Below are 18,328 nucleotides of genomic sequence, written 5' to 3' on the forward strand. Positions count from 1 at the left end.
CAGTACTTTTTAAAAAATTTTATTGTATTTGAAAAACTAGTTTTTGAAAAACACTCATAAATAATTTGCTATCCAAACACAAATTTAATCAATACTACAATATCTGAGGCGAGCAGCGGGTGCCAATCTGCTTGTTGCTTCAGTTGGATGTTTTCCAACACGGCACTGCCCTCGCTTGATTAACGACTGCACGAGATTTACATTAGTCCACATCAAAGTATGCATTAGAGTTGAAAACGACATATGGGTCTTGTTAACTTTGCATTTTGCAAGTAAGAATCCAGAGAAGGTAGAATCGAAAAATCAAAGAACAAAATGATTTCGAGGAATTCCTTAAAATCAAAGAACAAAACTCTCAGCAGCCTCGATAAAGAAACAACTACTATGAGTTTTGGCTCATTCTTGTGTTATCAAGGAATTACTTTGGAAAGAATTGGCAATGCTAGAGCCTAGAATGTTTAATGTCATACAATGCCTACCAAAAACATAAAAAAAAAAAAGAACAAATTTAAGGATTGTATCTTATCCTATCTTAAAATACATAATGCGTCAAGATTTGAGCTATAGTAAATTGTACCGGTTTCAATGTAATTCTCCAATTGATTTTGGACTTTTTTGTCTTTTTGCATCATAGGGGCCCACTCTGGAGCGGTTTGTTTGCCATTGCTGATTGCTCCCGTCCTCCTTTTTGATTTTGTGACTTTATTCCAATTATGACCTTTTGTGCTAGTGTCTTGGTAACTATCTTGGTAACTAGAAGGAACCGGGCTGTGCAAGTACAGCCTACGTCCATCTATAAAATTCATCACACTATAATTTACTTTCAAATAAAGAGCAATTATAATTGCTAAAAAATGAGTATAAAAAATAAAGTTTGTTTGTAGTGAAATGTTCCAAAAGTTTGCTCCAACTTGTTTATTATGATGCAATAGAGATTTATCTTACTATATTGTATGGACAAACAACATCAAAGAAATAAAAAACCACGCACATGAGACATGCAAAACCAGTTCAATATTAACATAAATGATATATGATTCACAAAACTCAAATATCATGCTACTATAATTACAAATGCATAAAATTTCACCATTATTTCTTTCTCAAACAAGTCACCATCATGTAAAAACATCCATCCTATAATTTCACAACAAAACTTGTCAGAAATTCGAATGGAAGGCTTTTCAACGCATAAAAAAGGTACAAAAATTCAGTATCAAAGAATTACTAAAGGAAGTGCAAGATTCAATTAAGCATTGAAAAGGAACTAAAACATCATAATTGCAAAATACAAAATTTTGCATTTAGATTTAAGACAAACCTCACAAAAGGAGAATCGACTTACAGAACCAAAATAATGGAAGGCTTAATCAATATTAAAGAGATCAAGTCAAAATAAATAAATACATCACGGTAATAGGATAAAGAGGCAAAAAAAAGGAAAAATGATAAAGGGTAAATAAAATATAGTTGATGAAAAAAAAACTTAAGTCCATATTTGGCAACATGAAACATGGGAAAAACAGGAATAAAAAGAAAATGGAACATATCGGACAATAGGAGTAGTGGAGGGAAAAGGTATATTATCTATGTTTCTTCTAAAAGAAAGAGATGATCATGAATCATGATTTTTGAACTAAGGAACAAAAGAAATATCTGTTCTCATGTAAGAAAAACATACACTCAGTTAATTATAAAGGAAAAAGAAAAGATGCATCAATTGAGTGGAAGGAGGAAAGGCAAAGAAAAATTAGGATGAAGAAAAAGATGAAGGGAACAAGTAAAATACTGGATTAAAGAGCTAAAATTGATGGGAGAATAAGTGACAATATGAATTCATAGATTGTTGTGATACCGGTCCGTGGTTAACAATAATCACCTAAAATAATAGTAAAAAACCAATCTTAGTATAATTGATTATAAAGAAAGCATTTGAAGGGGAAAAAGGAAAGATGAAGAAGAAAAAGATAGAGATAAGAGTTGAAGACTTAGGAAGAAACAGAAAGAAGAGTAAACTTGGGAGAAGAGATGTTTATGATTTTTGACTAATCAAAGAAAATAATGGAGAAAAATTTCAACTAAAAATAAAAACTGCCACTTGTTAAAAGAAAAGACTATACATATGGCAAAAAGAGAAGTTGTTATAGTAACCTCTCTTTCAAATTTATTAATTCTATAAATTTGATTATAGATCGATGTTCTTGCAAATTTATGAATTCTATAAATTTGACATCTAGGCCTTTGTATTTTTCTTTTCTAATAAAGATATATATTAACAAAATTGAGTATGCATCTGTGCCCATTTGTATTAGTTTAAAGCCAAGTGTGCCGATTTGTATTAGTTTGAAAATAAATTAGAGTTTGCCTCAATTTGAAAAATGTCCATTAGTTGAATAATGTTTGTTAATCACTAAATTATTAATATAGAATTTTTTTCATTTTAAAATTGAGTAAGATAAAATAGGTCCGATGAATATGAAGCAATGATTATTTAGAACCTATGGAATAATGTTTGTTAACCAACAAAATATTAATATAGAATTTTTTTTTTATTTTTAAATTGAGCAATATAAAATAAGTCCCATCAATATGAAGCAATGATTATTTAATGCTTTTTTTACTACAGCAACTATGATTAAGGCCTACAATTTTCATCGAAAATTGATAAAGTGATAATAACCCTTATATATAAATTATTAATGTACTATCTCTTAGCTATCAAAATGGCTTCCTGTATAAATCAATAAGCTCTCAGAGATGCGTAATCATATGATCTTCGACCCAAAAAGAATGATTTTTCCACATTAATATTTGCACATAGCTCTTTACATCCTACTAACTTTAAGAAAAAATAATATCCATTCCATTAGTTTGAGTAATGTTCATTCATTAGTGAATTCAAGCCAAAAAATAAAATTCTTGAAAATCAATATTATTTTTCAAGTGTTCAAATCTATTAATTTTTAAAAAAATACAAATCCCATTAGTTATTAACAAAAGTGCAGTGTCCATCTGATTTTTTCAGCTGTATTTTCATATATTGTTTTCCAAATGAATGTATATATTACTAATTCAGTGTGTAACTAATGAATATAGAGCAAATTTTTGGATATTGTGTTTGTTCCAAAAACAAATTTTTTTTAGATTAATATTTTCTCATAACTCTTTGCATTCTATTAACTTTAAGAAAAAAAAAATCTATTCCATTAGTTTGAGATGTTCATTTGTTACTGAATTGAAGCAAAAAAAATTCATCGAAATCAATATTATAAATCTTTCAAGTGTTGAAATTCAATTAATTCTAAAAAAATACAAATCCCATTAATATGGGTGATGTTTGTTTACAAATGAATTGATGTGATATTGGCTAATTTAGAAAAAAGTTATTTAATTAATAAATACAGTTTTACCAATCTATAATATCGAGTTGTTGCAAATTATTAATTTATCTTATTAAACAAGAACCAAAGTATGTGAACGTTTCCAAAAATTGTGTGCTATTAATTTATCTTCCAAGAGCCTTTGCGTTCTTTTATATTCTTTCCATAGGCTTTTGCGAAATATGGCTATATATTCTCTGGTCCTAATTATCCTAATTGTCATAATATCACCACACCACATAATTCTTACAAAAAAAATATATCACTCCTATATTCATTATTCGTTGGGTCATCCATCAGAGTTCTCGATCCTTATAATAAAAATGGAGAATAACCCAACGACCCAAATAAGGGTTGAGGCCTGAAGTGGGACCAGGCCCTTTTATTGGACAAAAAAAAAAACTATAGTTGGCTTACTTAATCTAATATGACTTGTTCAACCTTTCTTATGTGCCTCACATATCAAGATTTTATCTCCCTTGAACACAAAAAAGAAAAAAAAAACTTGCTCAAAATTTTTACATTACCCTAGTCCTTTTTATAAAAGTAATCATAAACACTAATTATTCATCACAAAATCGATTACTCTTAACCATGTGATTTCTTTTTTTTTTTCGTCTCTTGTAATTTTTTCAATTTCTCCCAACCAAATTAATTTTTTTGAGAAACCAAATTATTATTAGTACTATTATTATTTTGTTTATATAATATTATCAAAAAGAAACTTACCAAAGCAGTAAATCGTGACTATATCCAAACAAGCGCTCCACATGTACACCAACAACGGCTAGTAAATCAGTAATAAAATCCTACCACTTCCTAAAGGGCAAATGGCTTCCTAAACGAATCCTACCACTTCCTAAAAGGCAAATGGCTTCCTAAACGAAAGCCCACCAATCTAGACCGTCCAATCAAACCCATCCAACGGATACTATTCGAACTCAAAAATTTGACCGTTAAAGCCAACCCAAAGCAGAGTACTTCTCAAGCGTCGGTTCCCTGATTCCGTCCACCATCACCTCCTATTAAACCATGTCTTCTCAACTAAATGCCTCTCTTTCTCACCACATTTCTCAATAGATAAGAAAACCCAGAGATTTTTATTCAAGAAAGGAAGAATTTGAGAGAGAGAAAAAAGATTAAAGGAAAGGAAAGAATAGTGGCGACGTTAAACGAAGAAGGAGAGGCTCGTAACGGTCGTCTCCAGTTGTTTTTTTCATCAATATTGTCGAGTCTTGGAGGGGTTTTTGGACAGATTAATCTGCAAGAAGAAGAAGAAGAGGAAGAAGATTTAGATATGGCTTCAAGAGCTGGCCTTCAAGAGCAGCAACCCAGAGGTAGTAAAAAGATCACTTCTTTTTTCGCTGGTTTCTTTGAACTTTCACTTGTGTATTCATGGGTTTTATGTTTTGGGTCTTCTTTAATTGCTTTTCAAGAGACTTTTTGTGTTTCTGTGTTTGGTTTTTTAAGGGATTTTGTTGGTTTTGTTCATTGGTTTGAATAATTATAGGTTCTGTTTTTCTTGAACTTTTTCTTTTGTTCATTCTTCACCTTTTGTAGACGTCAATTTAGGAACTAATGAAGTTTCTGGGATATTATCTTCATGGGAATTTGAGGTTTTTGTAGGTACATTTCATTTTCGATTTATTCTCCATTTCTTTTTCGCATAAATTTTATTCTTGTATATTCTGGACTTGTCAATGACATCTTTATGGAGATAAATGGGATTTCTATTGTGGGTTCTGTTGGTATTCTGGAATATCAATTGATTCTGTTGTTTTTTACTATTCTCTTGTTAATTCTGAAATACGTTGAGTGTTGCTTATATTCTTTATTTAAGAAATTTTTCTTGGTTTGCTGAGATTTCCACATAATTGTCTCCGTGGCTTTTGACATTGATTTTGTGGTTAATTCTTGAATTATTTACATATTATCCCATTATGTGGTCTTTGTGTTTGTTGAATGATCCCCGGGATATTCTTGCTGTTCTGCAAGAGGTTTTGATAATATTCTTGCTGTTGATGATTTTGCTGTTCTGATATTTTTCTTCGAGAATTTCTTCTTTTTGTAAATTGCCTGGCCTTCTTGGATAAGTAATCTATGGCGTTTCTAGTTCTTTTCACTGTGGAACTTTTTGCTTGGTAGTATTTGTTTATTTTGTAAATTCTCTTCTATTATCAGATTATGCTCAAGTAATTTACAAATATTTGATGTATCAATCTTTTAGGGGTGGCAGCAGGAAAGCAGAAGAATTTACAACCAGAAGGAAGGAACCGCCGTGTGCTGAGAGATATCGGCAATCTTGTGCCAGCTCCTGCTGTAGAGGGGAAGCCCCAGATTGCTCGACCTATCACCAGGTGGATTTTGCCGCTTCCTTGGCTACTTGTTTGAGTTATGTTTAAATTAGCTGCTTTTGTTTCGAAGTTAGTCTATAAAAGTTTGGCATTGAAAGAAATATCCTGTTGCAGGCGATATGGTGCACAGTTAGTGGTTAATGGACAAAAGCAAGCAGAGAAGAACAACAAGGTGGTAAGGAGTTGTTTCAGTAGCCTGGATATTCTTGTCTAAATTAGATTTTTGTTTGGCAAATATGTGCTGAAGTTGCTTTAAATATGCAGAAACCACTTGGGGAAGCAGCTGTAGCTCAGAAGAAAAACAAGGAGAAGCTGAAACCTGAAGCAGTAGTGGTTATCAGCTCTGATGATGAAGAAGTTAACTGCAAAGAGCAAATTCCCCGGTATGCAAGGAAGGTGGGAGCAGTGTCTGCAAAGAAGACTGCAGGAAAGACTTATACTTCAATTCTCACAGCTCGAAGCAAGGTTGTTTTCATTAAAAATACCAAGTGTATTTTCATTTATTGATTTGTCTGTTTATATCGTATTCATTAATATGCATGATATTGTTATTAGGCTGCTTGTGCACTTTCAAGAAAACCAGCGGAGGTGATAGTAGACATTGATGCAAATGACGTAAATAATGAATTGGCAGCAGTTGAGTATGTTGAGGATATGTACCAGTTCTACAAAGAAACAGAGGTATGTTCATTCAGCAGTGCTTTTTCCCTGTGTATTTAGAAAGATTTTCTGCGCTCATCTTACACATTATATTATTCTGAAGCAGGAGGATGGAAGAGTTTGTGACTACATAGGTGCACAGCCTGATATCAGTGCTAAAATGAGGGCTATTCTTGTGGATTGGTTGATAGAAGTTCACAGGAAATTTGAACTGATGCCAGAGAGTCTCTATCTGACAGTCAATATAGTCGACCGGTTTCTCTCAGTGAAGGCTGTTCCAAGAAAGGAGCTTCAGTTGGTTGGCATGGGTTCAATGCTTATTGCATGCAAGTATGAAGAAATTTGGGCGCCAGAGGTAGCATCTCTTTCTCCACAAACTGAATCTTTCAAGATTGAGCTTCAAGATTCAATTAAAGCTGCCTCAGTGTAGCTGACTCTTTCTGTACTTCACTTTTCAGGTCAATGATTTCATTGCTATATCAGACAATGCTTATGTGAGAGACCAGCTGCTTTTCATGGAGAAAGCAATTCTTGGAAAGCTCGAGTGGTATTTGACAGTTCCAACACCATACGTGTTTCTGGCTCGGTACATAAAGGCTTCTGTTCCATCTGACCCTGAGGTATTAATTTTAAGAGCAGCAATTTTTCTGCTTAGTAAAAAGTTGAATAAGCAGTTGATCAGTTATGACTATTCTCTGCGTAGATTGAGAATATGGTCTATTTCCTTGCTGAACTTGGCTTGGTGAACTATGAAACCACCATACACTACTGCCCATCAAAGCTTGCAGCCTCTGCAGTTTATGCTGCACGCTGCACTTTCAAGAAGACACCCTTATGGACTGAGACTTTAAAGCACTACACTGGCTACTCTGAAGATCAGATAATGTATCATTTCTTCTGATTCTTTTGTACCAAAATTCTGATGTTGTGACAACTGTTCTTGGTTCTAACTATTTTGGCTATGCTTTTCTACTTCGTTTTAGGGACTGCGCAAAGCTCTTGGTCAGCTTCCACTCAGGTGCAGCAGAAAACAAGCTCAAGGCATCTTACAGGAAGTATTGCAATCCAGATAGAGGGGCTGTTGCTCTGTACCCCGCAGCAAAAACTCTACCCCCACAAGAAGCATCTTGAATTTCTTCTAGGTGCAACCACCATATTTTAGTGGTTAATTTCGAGATCATTATTCTGCAATGATCCTCTCTCAAGCCTTTTGAACTGAAATCACCTTGTCTTGGTTTGATTTACTACTAGTAAAATCATTTGTATATCAGAAACGGCATTAGTTGATTCCATTTGATGACATGTGTTCTTCAATGCAAGTAGAAGAGTAATTTCAGTTTGAAATTTTGGATATCTTTTTCTGACAGCTGATGATTCCATTTTGGCTAAGTATCATATAACAATTTAGTAATCAAGAAATCCATGAGGATTAACTTTACCCAAATTTGACTGACTAAACAGGAAACATGGTGGTATATCTTACGTCAGACGCCTGATCAAATTGTTAAGTGTTTAGAGAGGTCTTGAATGCTTTTCTTCACAGTTGAGATTTCTCAACACTTGGCTGAACTCTGGGCAGCAATACGGTCTGGTTCCTCAGTGCCACAACCATACACAGTGTCATTAGTCAGGATGATCAATACAGCTACATAGATCAATATAGATCATTAGTCAGGATGATCCCAGGTCCTTTTGGTTTGGAACTGAGTTTGCTCCAAACCCTTTTTGGGGGATGATCTAGAACTGATAGCTTTTGTTCAAGCATAATTAAGAGGATTCTTTAAACAGTTCAATTTTTCTCAAGTGCTTGGCTAAACTAGGCAAGAAGAGGTCCACTTTCTGAATAATCAGATCAGACTCAGGATTATCCTAGGTTTGCAAGTGAGTTAGCTCAAACCCTCATCCCATTTATAACTGATAAACAACAAAATTATTTTATACCCTTTTCCAATCAAACTTCAAAGGTCCCCAGAGCCTTTAACTCTGCATGGCTACAATTGAAGTGCCCTTTAAAAACCTAAACTCATAGATTTTAGTAAAAAGTTTAACTCTTTCATCTTTTATATTATCTTTTATGGTAAAATTTGTCTAACAACTAGCTGGAGTACTCCTTAACTAGCATTAGGAGTCAGTCTTTTAAAAAAGTAAATTTACAATTGGAAGTGACTGTAAATCTGTAATGGGGCAATAAATTTGAGTGTATGTATTTTTATTTACTTGGGCCTTTGGCACACAATATAACTTTTTGTTAAAAAATTCCCCCCCCCCCCCTCTCTCCTTTTTAAGGACAGCATCAATAATTTGTAAAATGGAAGCTAGAGGCCACTAGACTTACTAAAATTTTCATTCAAGCATGTTTCACTATAATAGTAGGAATAAATGGCTCAACTCAATGCTGATTGAACTAAGTCAAGATTGAGTAGCTTATGTAACAGTTCAAATGCAAAAATACTCTTTGACTCGAAAGTAGGGATGGCAACTGGGGGGGGGGGGGTCGGCTCCCCCCGGCTCTCGTCACCCGCTTCCCCGCCCTGCACCTGCGGGGGAAAAGTTTAGAATTAATAAAAATATATTATTAGTAAAAAATATAATCAGTAATTTAGTATAAATATATAATTAGTAAAAAGTATCTAATAGAATAAATGTAAATTAGTAAAAATTGTAATTAGTAATTTAGTATAAATATATTAGTATAATTAATCAATAATTTGTATTAATATAAATATATAATTATTAGTATAACTAATAATATTAATTATATTACATATGCATAATTTGATAGTTATAACTAATAATATTGAATATGTTATGTATATAATTAATATATATATTATTTTATTTAAACGGAGGGACGAGGTGAAGGATGGGGTGGGAGTATAGTCCCCCGTCCCCCGCCCTGTTTTTTAACTGGGGGAGCACTTTACCCCCAGCCCCTCCCTACCCCCTGCGGGTACCTGTCCCAATTGTCATCTCTATTCAAAAGCTTACCGACCCTAATATCGAGTATATATATTTATTTTATTTATATATTTATTAGGGTGAAATATCCATATTATCCATTTAAAAAATATTATGCTTAATATTTTTTTTCCCAATTAGGCTCGAGTTCAAGTTCCAGTTCGAAGACGAGTTGCCCATTAGGTGCTTGATTTAGTTCGAGCATGATAAATTCAATTTGAGCTCGGCTAGCCAAAATTGAACTCATTTGCAACCCCAGTAATTATACTATTGGTTGTAACCTTAGGAACTTAACTAATCAAGTAATTTCTGCATTCCCACAAATTTTCGACTTTTGTAACATGTGGAAGTCCACTTCAGCACTAATCAAAATAGCAAAGGTGAAAAAGGATTACGCAGTTTGCTTAACCATTTTAGCTTCTTGATCTTCAAGTTTCCACCCCTTTTAAAAGTACTACTGCTCAAGCTTATTGGAAATGTATCCCTTGTTTTTTGCTTTCTGATAGTCTAGAATTTGATTCTTGAAGTTCTGAAGTAGAACTAGTCAAGATTGTAATTCTGATGGAGGAAAAGAACAAGGCAAAAGTTTTGGACAAGAAAGTCCCGAAGCATGTGAGGGAAATTCAAGAAAAGCTAGCAAAATTGAAGGAGATTGAAGAAAGAAAGAAAAGGGAGGAGGAGGAGAAGTTGAAGAAAGAAGAAGAGGAGAGGCTGAGACAGGAGGAATTGGAAAGAATTGAAGAAGAAAAGAAGAGGCTAAAGAAGGAGAGGAAAAAGGAGAAAATGTTGAAGAAGAAACAGGAAGGGAAGTTGTTAACGAGAAAGCAGAAAGAAGAAGCTCGAAGATTGGAATCAATGAGGAATCAGTTTCTTGCCAATGCTGATGAGGGCCCCTTGCTTTCGTCTGAAGGGAATGCAAAAAGGCCCGTGTGTCAAACCAAAAACCCGAAGCCGAAAATTTCTAGCTTAGAAAATCAGGATACTGAAGCTATGAAGGAGAATGAAGATGAAGATGATCAAGATCAAAAGTCGGATGCCAAAAGTTGGGATGATTTTGAACTTGATGGTACACAGGAAGCAAAAAGACCTGTGTATCAAACCAAAAACCCAAAGCCAAAAATTTCTAGCTCAGAAAATCAGGATACTGAAGTTGAGAAGGAGAATGCAGATGAAGATGATCAAGATCAAGAATGGGATGCCAAAAATTGGGATGATTTTGAGCTTGATGGTGTAGAGCATGATGCCAAGCCTGAGGCTGAGGGTGTAGAGGAATTCGGGCCGCGAGCAAATTCTGTTGAAGAGGAAGCTCCAGAGTCAAATTCTCTGCTGCCTGTCCCCTGCAGCCAGGATGTAAGTAATGGCCTTCGGTCACCTATTTGTTGCATTCTGGGGCATGTGGATAGTGGAAAGACCAAGTTACTTGACTGCATCCGGAGTACTAAAGTTCAAGAAGGTGAAGTTGGGGGTATTACTCAACAAATTGGTGCAACATTCTTCCCAGTCCAGAATATTCGCGAGAGAACCAAGGAATTAAAAGCTGATGCAAAGCTGAATGTGCCCGGTTTGTTGGTTATTGAGACTCCTGGACACGAGTCTTTCGCCAATTTGAGGTCTCGTGGATCAGGTCTATGTGACATTGCAATCCTGGTTGTGGATATTATGCATGGGTTGGAGCCACTGACTATCGAATCACTGAGCCTTTTGAAGATGAGGGGCACAGAATTTATTGTGGCCCTGAACAAGATGGACAGATTGTATGGATGGAAAATTTGCCCCAATGCACCTATTTTGAAGGCAATGAAGCAACAGTCTAAAGATGTTCACATTGAATTTGGGAATAGGCTGAATCAGGTTATCACACAATTCAAGGAGCAAGGATTGAACACTGAATTGTACTATAAGAACAAAGAGATGGGGGAGACTTTCAGCATTGTGCCTACTAGTGCAATTACTGGTGAAGGGATCCCTGACTTGTTACTGTTATTGCTGTAATGGGCTCAAAAGACAATGATTGAGAAGCTTACTTATCAGAACCAGGTTCAGGGTATTATTTTAGAGGTAAAGGTTGTCGAAGGATATGGAACAACCATTGATGTGGTCTTGGTTAATGGTGTCCTTCATGAAGGGGATCGAATAGTTGTTTGTGGCATGAAAGGTCCTATACTTACCAATATTCGAGCCATACTGAGACCGCATCCGATGAAAGAGCTCCGGGTGAAGGGAGTTTTTGTGCATCATAAAGAAATCAAGGCTGCTCAGGGCATTAAGATTGCTGCACAGGGTCTTAAACATGCTATTGCTGGCACTGAGCTGCATGTTCTGGGGCCAGATGATGATTTAGATTATGTCATGGAAGCAGCGATGGAGGATATGAGATCTGTCATGAACAGGATTGGTACCAGTAGTGTGGGAGTGCATGTTCAAGCTTCTACTCTTGGATCACTGGAAGCACTGCTGGAATTCTTGAAGACTCCAGGAGTGAATGTACCTGTATCGAGTATAGGCGTGGGTCCTGTACATGAGAGATATGTCAGGAAGGTAAGTGTCATGATAGAGAGGAAAAAAGAGTATGCTACAGTCTTAGCCTTTGATGTTGTGGTCAAGCCAAAGGTTCAGGAACTTGCTCAAAAACTTGGGGTCAAGATATTGCGTGGGGATATTATCTATCACTTGGTTGATCAGTTTAAGGCCATTACAGGCTGTCTCAATGAGGAGAAGAAGAAGGCAGATGCTGATGATGCAATATTCCCTTGTCGTCTTAAACCTGTACCGAAGTATGTGTTCAACAAGAAAGATCACATTGTACTGGGGGTGGAAGTTGTTGAAGGTACTGTGAAGGTTGGAACTCCAATATGTGTTGCAGGGAAGGAGCTTACTGATATTGGTCGGATTGCATCCATTGAGAACAACAAAAAACCAGTCGACTGTGCCAAGGAAGGCCAAATGGTGGCCATTAAGATTGTTGGCAGTAATCCAGAGGAGCGACAGAAAATGCTTGGAAGGCATTTTGAGATTGAAGATGAGCTTGTCAGCCATATCTCAAGGAGGTCAATCGATATCCTAAAAGCCAACTATAGGGAAAGTATGTCTTCAAAAGATTGGTGCTTGGTTAAAAAGCTGAAAATTCTTTTCAAGATAAAATGAGTCGCTTATCAGAGCAAATTCTTCTCTTTCTTTTTGGTCTCCGTAGGAAGTAAAAATTTGGTCTAAGGTTATGCAAAGCTCTTGCTTAGCTTCAACTCTGGCGCTGCAGAAAACAGGTGAAGGCTCTGTATTCCCCATCCAGATGATGGAGCTGTTGCTAACAGCCATATTTTGGCATGGTGCATTTGATTTGATATCATCATTTTGCAGTAATTTTTGCATTTTGTCCACCATGTTTCTATGGCACGAAGGACCTTTTGTACTAGTTTGATTTACTGCAGCATATCATTTGCAAATTGCAGATCGGATTACTCATTTGTTTCCACCTTTCTTTTTTTTTTGCGAAGTTAGTAAAAGAGTGATTCACTTACAAATTTGAACGCTATCTGTTTCATTACAGATCTTCACCTGCAATTATTTTCCTTCAAGTTTCAGTGTTGTATGCTTAGTCCATTTGTTTCAATCAAAATATTCCGTAGCTACCTCTAAAACTTGATATGTTACGGATACATCAAACTGAAATGGCTTTCTTTAAAAAAGAAACCACATTATTTTTTCAGCAATTCTGAAGGCATATCCACCCAAGGAAAGCATGAAGGTCTATTATTATAATCCCAAACGTCATCTGATCCTTTAATATTACAACGACCGTCGAGCCATAAGCTGAAGAATTTAGAGAGCATGAATACGTGCAAGTTTATTTATTCTTGGAGGCTCAATCATCTTATTGTCAAGAAGTTGCTTGATATTCAGAAGCATGCTCAATCTTTCTGAACCTTGGATAGACTAGAGAAAGGTTCTGTCTGTTCATACCCTTCTTCATTGCGACAAGAATCTGCTGCTTCATCATTTACCTTCACCTTTTCCCCGCAGCATCCCCATTTCTCATGCTCCTCCACCTCGAGTTTTCCACTGCGGTACACTCTGTTCTTGGCTTTCTCATCCTTACCAAGTTCCAACCTCTGCAAAAACTCCGAGTTTTCCTTCCAGACCTCTCCATTAGTATAAACTTCCTTCTTCCATATTGGAACAGATGCTTTGATTTCATCAATCAGAAATTTACAAGCATCCAGTGCATCTGCACGATGAGCAGAGGAGATTGCAACAAAAACGCTGGTTTCCCCTACTGGGACAGTACCCAAGCGATGAGCAGCTGCAATTGAATGGACATTCCATTTTGATCGGGCAGATGAACAAATTGATTTAATGCAGCGTATTGCCATGGTGGCATATGCTTCATATCTAAGTTCCAAGACAGTCTTGCCATCAAAGTTGTCACGTGTTGTGCCAGCAAAAGTTGCTATTGCACCACATTGTGGTGAATGAACAAAACTAATGTATTTGCTGATATCAATAGGATGATTCTCTTCCAGAATTTCAATGAGGTTTCTATCTTCAGCAGCCATTGCTTTTCCGGCTTTTGCTTTACTGCAAGCACGTATTCAGCCTTATTCTGATATTTTTACCTGTGGAAAGATACTTGAATGGTGTAAATATTAATGTAGAACCCAAATCTTAGGATTTCCCATTCTGCTTATATATCAGAAAGTTAAAATAAGTGGCCATGTAAGCTAGAAGTAAGGAACCAAGAAAAATTTAGTGGATACAAAATCAAAGTTTGTTCAACTCTCGACTATTGAAAAGGCAGTTCAGTGCACAATACAAATTCAACCTAATGCATTTTGATGAAGTAGCCAACAAGACCGTTAGCAATAATGAAAAGATGTCGATAATTAAGCATTAGAGAAAACAAATTTACCCAGATTTTTATGTTTGACTTGTACTACCATAAGTCTGCATAAGAATCTCTTACATTGAATGTTATTGAAAGAATATTGAACTCTTGAACTATCTAGAAGACTAAATGCAAATGACAATTTGTGAAACCTTCTGCAATGAACTTCAATGAGGGTATTCTGCAGAATTCAGAACTGAGTTGAATGATATGCAGGAAAATAATCTGAAGCTCAAGTATCATTTTCAAGATCTACTAGGCTTAGTTCTAGTTATGGTTAAGGTAGCAAGGCTACAACAACTCCATCAATTGCTCAATAACATCAAATTTCAGAAATTTCTCAGTTGACTCTAGATTAGTCTTGTGTTGGATTTTCTCCTACAGTCACAACCTAGATTTTCTATATTGGGAAATATTTTGGTTTCCCAATACATTATCAGCAGTCAACTAAATAAAACACACAAACTTCCTAAATTTAAAACTAAAAAAGGTTCAGCTTCTAGCTGTGAAAATTTGACTCAAGGAGATATATGCTTGGGAAATCATAAAATCCTAACAAAAAGCTATCATGCGTCTAAAGAAAAGGAGCAACAACACACACACACACACTAGTTAAATGGGGGCCTCACACATGCCCAGCTGTAGGGTTATTTGTTTAGTTAGTGTTTATGTTGATTAGAGCTTTTGCTATTGATTTATTTAATGGATACATTGGTTGCTAAATTAAGAGTATATGTGAAGTATTTTAATATGTAGACTGATATGTATTCTAACTTTTCCAACACAAGAGAGCTCGATTGTAGTATTCTAGGAGTAAAAGTTTGACTTGTAACCTTAAGCAACATTTTCAAGGATCATATATCAGTGAGGCACTAAGTAATAAATAAGAGCAAGCCAGAGAGCATCCTGAAATGTGCTGGTTTTTAAGGCAAAGCCACCACTTATTAGTTAACAGTAGAATCTCAAACAGTGGTCTAATAAAAAGAACATTAATACTCCACACTATATCTGTAAGCTCAGTGAGGAAAGGACAACTCAATTCAGGAAACAGAAACAGTACACCAAATTCAATAACATGGTTACTTTCATCTTGAACACATTGAATTACATACCAAGAGTGCAGTTCTTTCTTTTTTTTAACATGCAGGATGCCCAATTGTCCAGCTTTCTGGCAAAATTAAGATTTTTAATCTTGCAAGTGTGATAGTACAGTTATAGGAATGCTAAAGTATATTGACCTGGTGGATTATACAATATGATAAGAGTAAATGAGATATCACACCATCTCCTCCAGGATACCAGCTGAGGAATTTTGGGGAGTGATTCTCACTTTATCTTGCAAAAATGATAAATTAGACCTGCAAATAGTTCTCATAAGCTGGCAAATCAAAATGCCCATGACAATTACGTTGGTCTCTCCAATCTTCTCTACATCTAAGTACTTCCCTGATGATGGCGCCAGTATCAACTCCTCAGCCTAGCAAATTGTATAGCCCGTGCAAAATTTAAAGGAAAACCTTAAATTTACATCTTAACTTACATTTGTGAAATTGTTAAGTTAGTTACTTCTTCAAGTTGAATCCCCATGACTTTAAAATAATTCCTAAACAATTCCCCTATCAAGATTGCAATAGAAAATCACAAGAACCCCCAAAAGGGACATTAAAAGACATCCCAGAAAGCCACTGCACAATCTGCAGTCCATCTTTATTCTCAAAAGAACTCCTCAAAATCTCATATCTTGTAAAATTCCCAAAAACCACAACCAGTTATCCAGCAAACCATTTTTCGCATTAAATTTGTGATTTTGATGAAGCCCTTATGATCCAATCAGCAAAAAATGTTCATGAGCATAATTGTATTAGTACAGGCTGAGCCTTTTGCCTACCACATAATCAAATATTTTAGAGTTCTTGATCAGAATTTCAAGTAAACAACTTAGTTTCAATAATTGGAATTAGTAAATGCCGCCGAAAACGAGTTTAAAAGGTAGAGTTTCTGACCTTAAATGATTGGAGGAGAAGAGTGAAGGCTCCTCTGCTCTCTCAGTCTATCATTTGACTGCCAACTATGGTCGTTTTCATGTTTGGCTGGAAACGGGTCTATTATTATCCTTGAGAATAATAGATATTTTCCGGTCGGGGGGCCTGTTCCAACGAGGATCCGGTTTCCAATATGCCACTTTTTTTTTTCTTTTTAAATTTTAGTTTTTTTTTATTTCGTGCCAAGAAATTTGTTTGAATGAAAGATTATTTTTTTTTATCAATTGAATGAAAGATTATTTGGAATGTAATGTATGCAAAACAAAAATATTATAAAAAAACCTGTCTGTAACGCAATCAAAAAATCCTTATCCTTATACTATATAAGAACGAGTTTAGAATTAGATTTCAACAGCAGGGGTGAGGCTATTTTGAGAATGTGAGAGTGTTTGAAGAATAATTAGAACATTGAGTACAAGTCATTATAGCTTTAATTTCACTATAATTACTTATATAACCTTTCAGACATTTAAGGTTAGGGGCAGGTTTGGTATGTTATAATGTTTAGTGTCAAGTTGAGTATCAAGTACAACTGAATAAAGCTTGTATTTTGATAGAATTACATAAAAGTCCTTTTAATCATTTATTATACTAACATCCAAGCCTTCCAATTTCCTAAATCTTTTTCATCCATTAAGGAATTAATTGAATGTTTACATAATTGGATTTTAATTATAATTAATTAACTTAATTATTATCTGAACAATCATTATCAAATTTATGTCCCCATGTTTAGCCGATACCCTTTTTTCTTTTTCGATTTCACCTCTTTGATTTTATTATGGCTATTAAATATTTGGTGGAATGCATAATTTTTCCTTTAAATATAAGAACGAGTTTAGAACTAGATTTCAACCGCAGGGGTGAGGCTATTTTGGGAATGCGAGAGTGTTTGAAAAGTAATTGGAACATTGAGTACAAGTCATTATAACTTTAATTTCACTATAATTACTTATATAACCTTTCAGACATTTAAAGTTAGGGGCAGGTTTGGTATGTTACAATGTTTGGTATCAAATTGAGTATCAAATACAACTGAATAAAGCTTGTATTGTATTTTGATAGAATTACATAAAAGTCCTTTTAATCATTTATTATACTAACATCCAAACTTTCCAATTTCCTGAAACCTTTCTCATCCGTTAAGGAATTAATTGGATGTTTACATAATTGGATTTTAATTACAATTAATTAACTTAATTATTATCTGAACAATTATTATCATATTTATGCCCCCATGTTTAGCCGATACCTTTCTTCTTTTTCGGTTTCACCTCTTTGATTTTATTATGACTATTAAATATTTGATGGAATACATAGTTTTTCCTTTAAATTGAGGTAAGTTTTTTGGGTTTGTTTTCTTCTATTGTAGTTTTTTTTTTTCTGATGATTAGTTTATTCTAAAATTCCATATAATTTGCCTTTTGATACTTCTAATTTCAAAAATTGACTAATTATATTGTTTTTCTTAGTAAATTTCAGAGATTCTGTCTCTAGTCAAAGTACAATTTGAGATAATGTTGTCACTTTCTAAAATAATCAGAAAAGTAATTTTATCATCTTCTTCTTCTCAGCCAAGGTATTATCTCTTTATTTAAGTCAAATAATCTTATTTCTCATGAACTTTCTCCTATTATTCTTGACTCTAGGGATCTGTTGACTACATTCCAGCAGTTATGGTTTAAGTAGTTATTTTTTCATGTAATATGATTTGGAATTCAACTTGTGTTTATTTTAATTGGAAATTTTATGATTGTAAATTTTATTAATTTAGAATTTTGTATTTCATTGAAACTAAAAAAGAAAATTAATCATGGTACATAGTACTAAGATGTCATTTGCACTCTATTTGCTTTTCATGTTATGATTTCGTTCTTGTATTTTACTATTTATATAGTTTCAAATATAAAAAAATTGTTTTTTTATGTTATGTAAAAGAATTTGTAGTGGAACTTGATGAGTTTAAATGCTTTAACTACAACACCATTTTGATTGCATTGTATTAATTCATTTACTCATAATTGTATGGTGTACAATGATAAATAATGTTTCTTG

At 34.6% G+C, this 18,328-nt stretch overlaps 2 protein-coding genes and 1 pseudogene across 7 annotated transcripts; 2 read left to right on the forward strand and 1 right to left on the reverse strand.

The window, feature by feature from the left end:
* The first annotated feature begins 4,435 nt into the window (after window positions 1-4,435).
* On the forward strand, window positions 4,436-7,756 carry LOC113741192 (G2/mitotic-specific cyclin S13-7-like). Of its 4 annotated transcripts, none has more exons than XM_072074132.1 (9): window positions 4,436-4,717; window positions 5,608-5,737; window positions 5,849-5,909; window positions 5,999-6,199; window positions 6,290-6,415; window positions 6,498-6,749; window positions 6,853-7,014; window positions 7,098-7,279; window positions 7,378-7,756. In XM_072074132.1, the coding sequence occupies exons 1-9, from the start codon at window positions 4,678-4,680 to the stop codon at window positions 7,523-7,525; spliced, it is 1,302 nt and encodes a 433-aa protein (XP_071930233.1). In that variant the 5' UTR covers window positions 4,436-4,677; the 3' UTR covers window positions 7,526-7,756. The 4 variants fall into 4 exon arrangements, with proteins under 4 accessions (XP_071930233.1, XP_071930241.1, XP_071930238.1 ...); XM_072074140.1 differs by having other exon boundaries at window positions 4,437-4,717; window positions 5,849-5,906; window positions 7,378-7,755; XM_072074137.1 differs by having other exon boundaries at window positions 4,438-4,717; window positions 6,501-6,749; window positions 7,378-7,755.
* Window positions 7,757-9,913: 2,157 nt separating this feature from the next.
* On the forward strand, window positions 9,914-12,772 carry LOC113741201 (eukaryotic translation initiation factor 5B-like; annotated as a pseudogene).
* A 298-nt stretch (window positions 12,773-13,070) lies between these two features.
* Window positions 13,071-16,388, reverse strand: LOC113725171 (molybdopterin synthase catalytic subunit-like). 3 transcript variants are annotated; one of them, XM_072074151.1, is made up of 3 exons: window positions 16,235-16,365; window positions 15,514-15,589; window positions 13,071-13,962 (listed from the first exon to the last, which is right to left on the reverse strand). In XM_072074151.1, the coding sequence occupies exon 3, from the start codon at window positions 13,900-13,902 to the stop codon at window positions 13,258-13,260; it is 645 nt and encodes a 214-aa protein (XP_071930252.1). In that variant the 5' UTR covers window positions 13,903-13,962; window positions 15,514-15,589; window positions 16,235-16,365; the 3' UTR covers window positions 13,071-13,257. The 3 variants fall into 3 exon arrangements, with proteins under 3 accessions (XP_071930252.1, XP_071930246.1, XP_071930245.1); XM_072074145.1 differs by having other exon boundaries at window positions 15,470-15,589; XM_072074144.1 differs by lacking the exon at window positions 15,514-15,589 and having other exon boundaries at window positions 16,235-16,388.
* Window positions 16,389-18,328: the final 1,940 nt, after the last annotated feature.

This window comes from Coffea arabica, chromosome 1c (assembly GCF_036785885.1).
Source record: "Coffea arabica cultivar ET-39 chromosome 1c, Coffea Arabica ET-39 HiFi, whole genome shotgun sequence".
NCBI classification, from domain to species: Eukaryota; Viridiplantae; Streptophyta; class Magnoliopsida; order Gentianales; family Rubiaceae; genus Coffea; species Coffea arabica.

Bases quoted from the DNA above. Each gene is read 5' to 3' on its own strand.
- LOC113725171 (XM_072074144.1), bottom strand. From the start codon at position 13,902: ATGGCTGCTGAAGATAGAAACCTCATTGAAATTCTGGAAGAGAATCAT.
- LOC113741192 (XM_072074132.1), top strand. From the start codon at position 4,678: ATGGCTTCAAGAGCTGGCCTTCAAGAGCAGCAACCCAGAG. The intron at 5,738-5,848 runs GTGGATTTTGCC...ATCCTGTTGCAG, and splicing joins ATTGCTCGACCTATCACCAG to GCGATATGGTGCACAGTTAG. The intron at 7,280-7,377 runs GTATCATTTCTT...ACTTCGTTTTAG, and splicing joins TACTCTGAAGATCAGATAAT to GGACTGCGCAAAGCTCTTGG.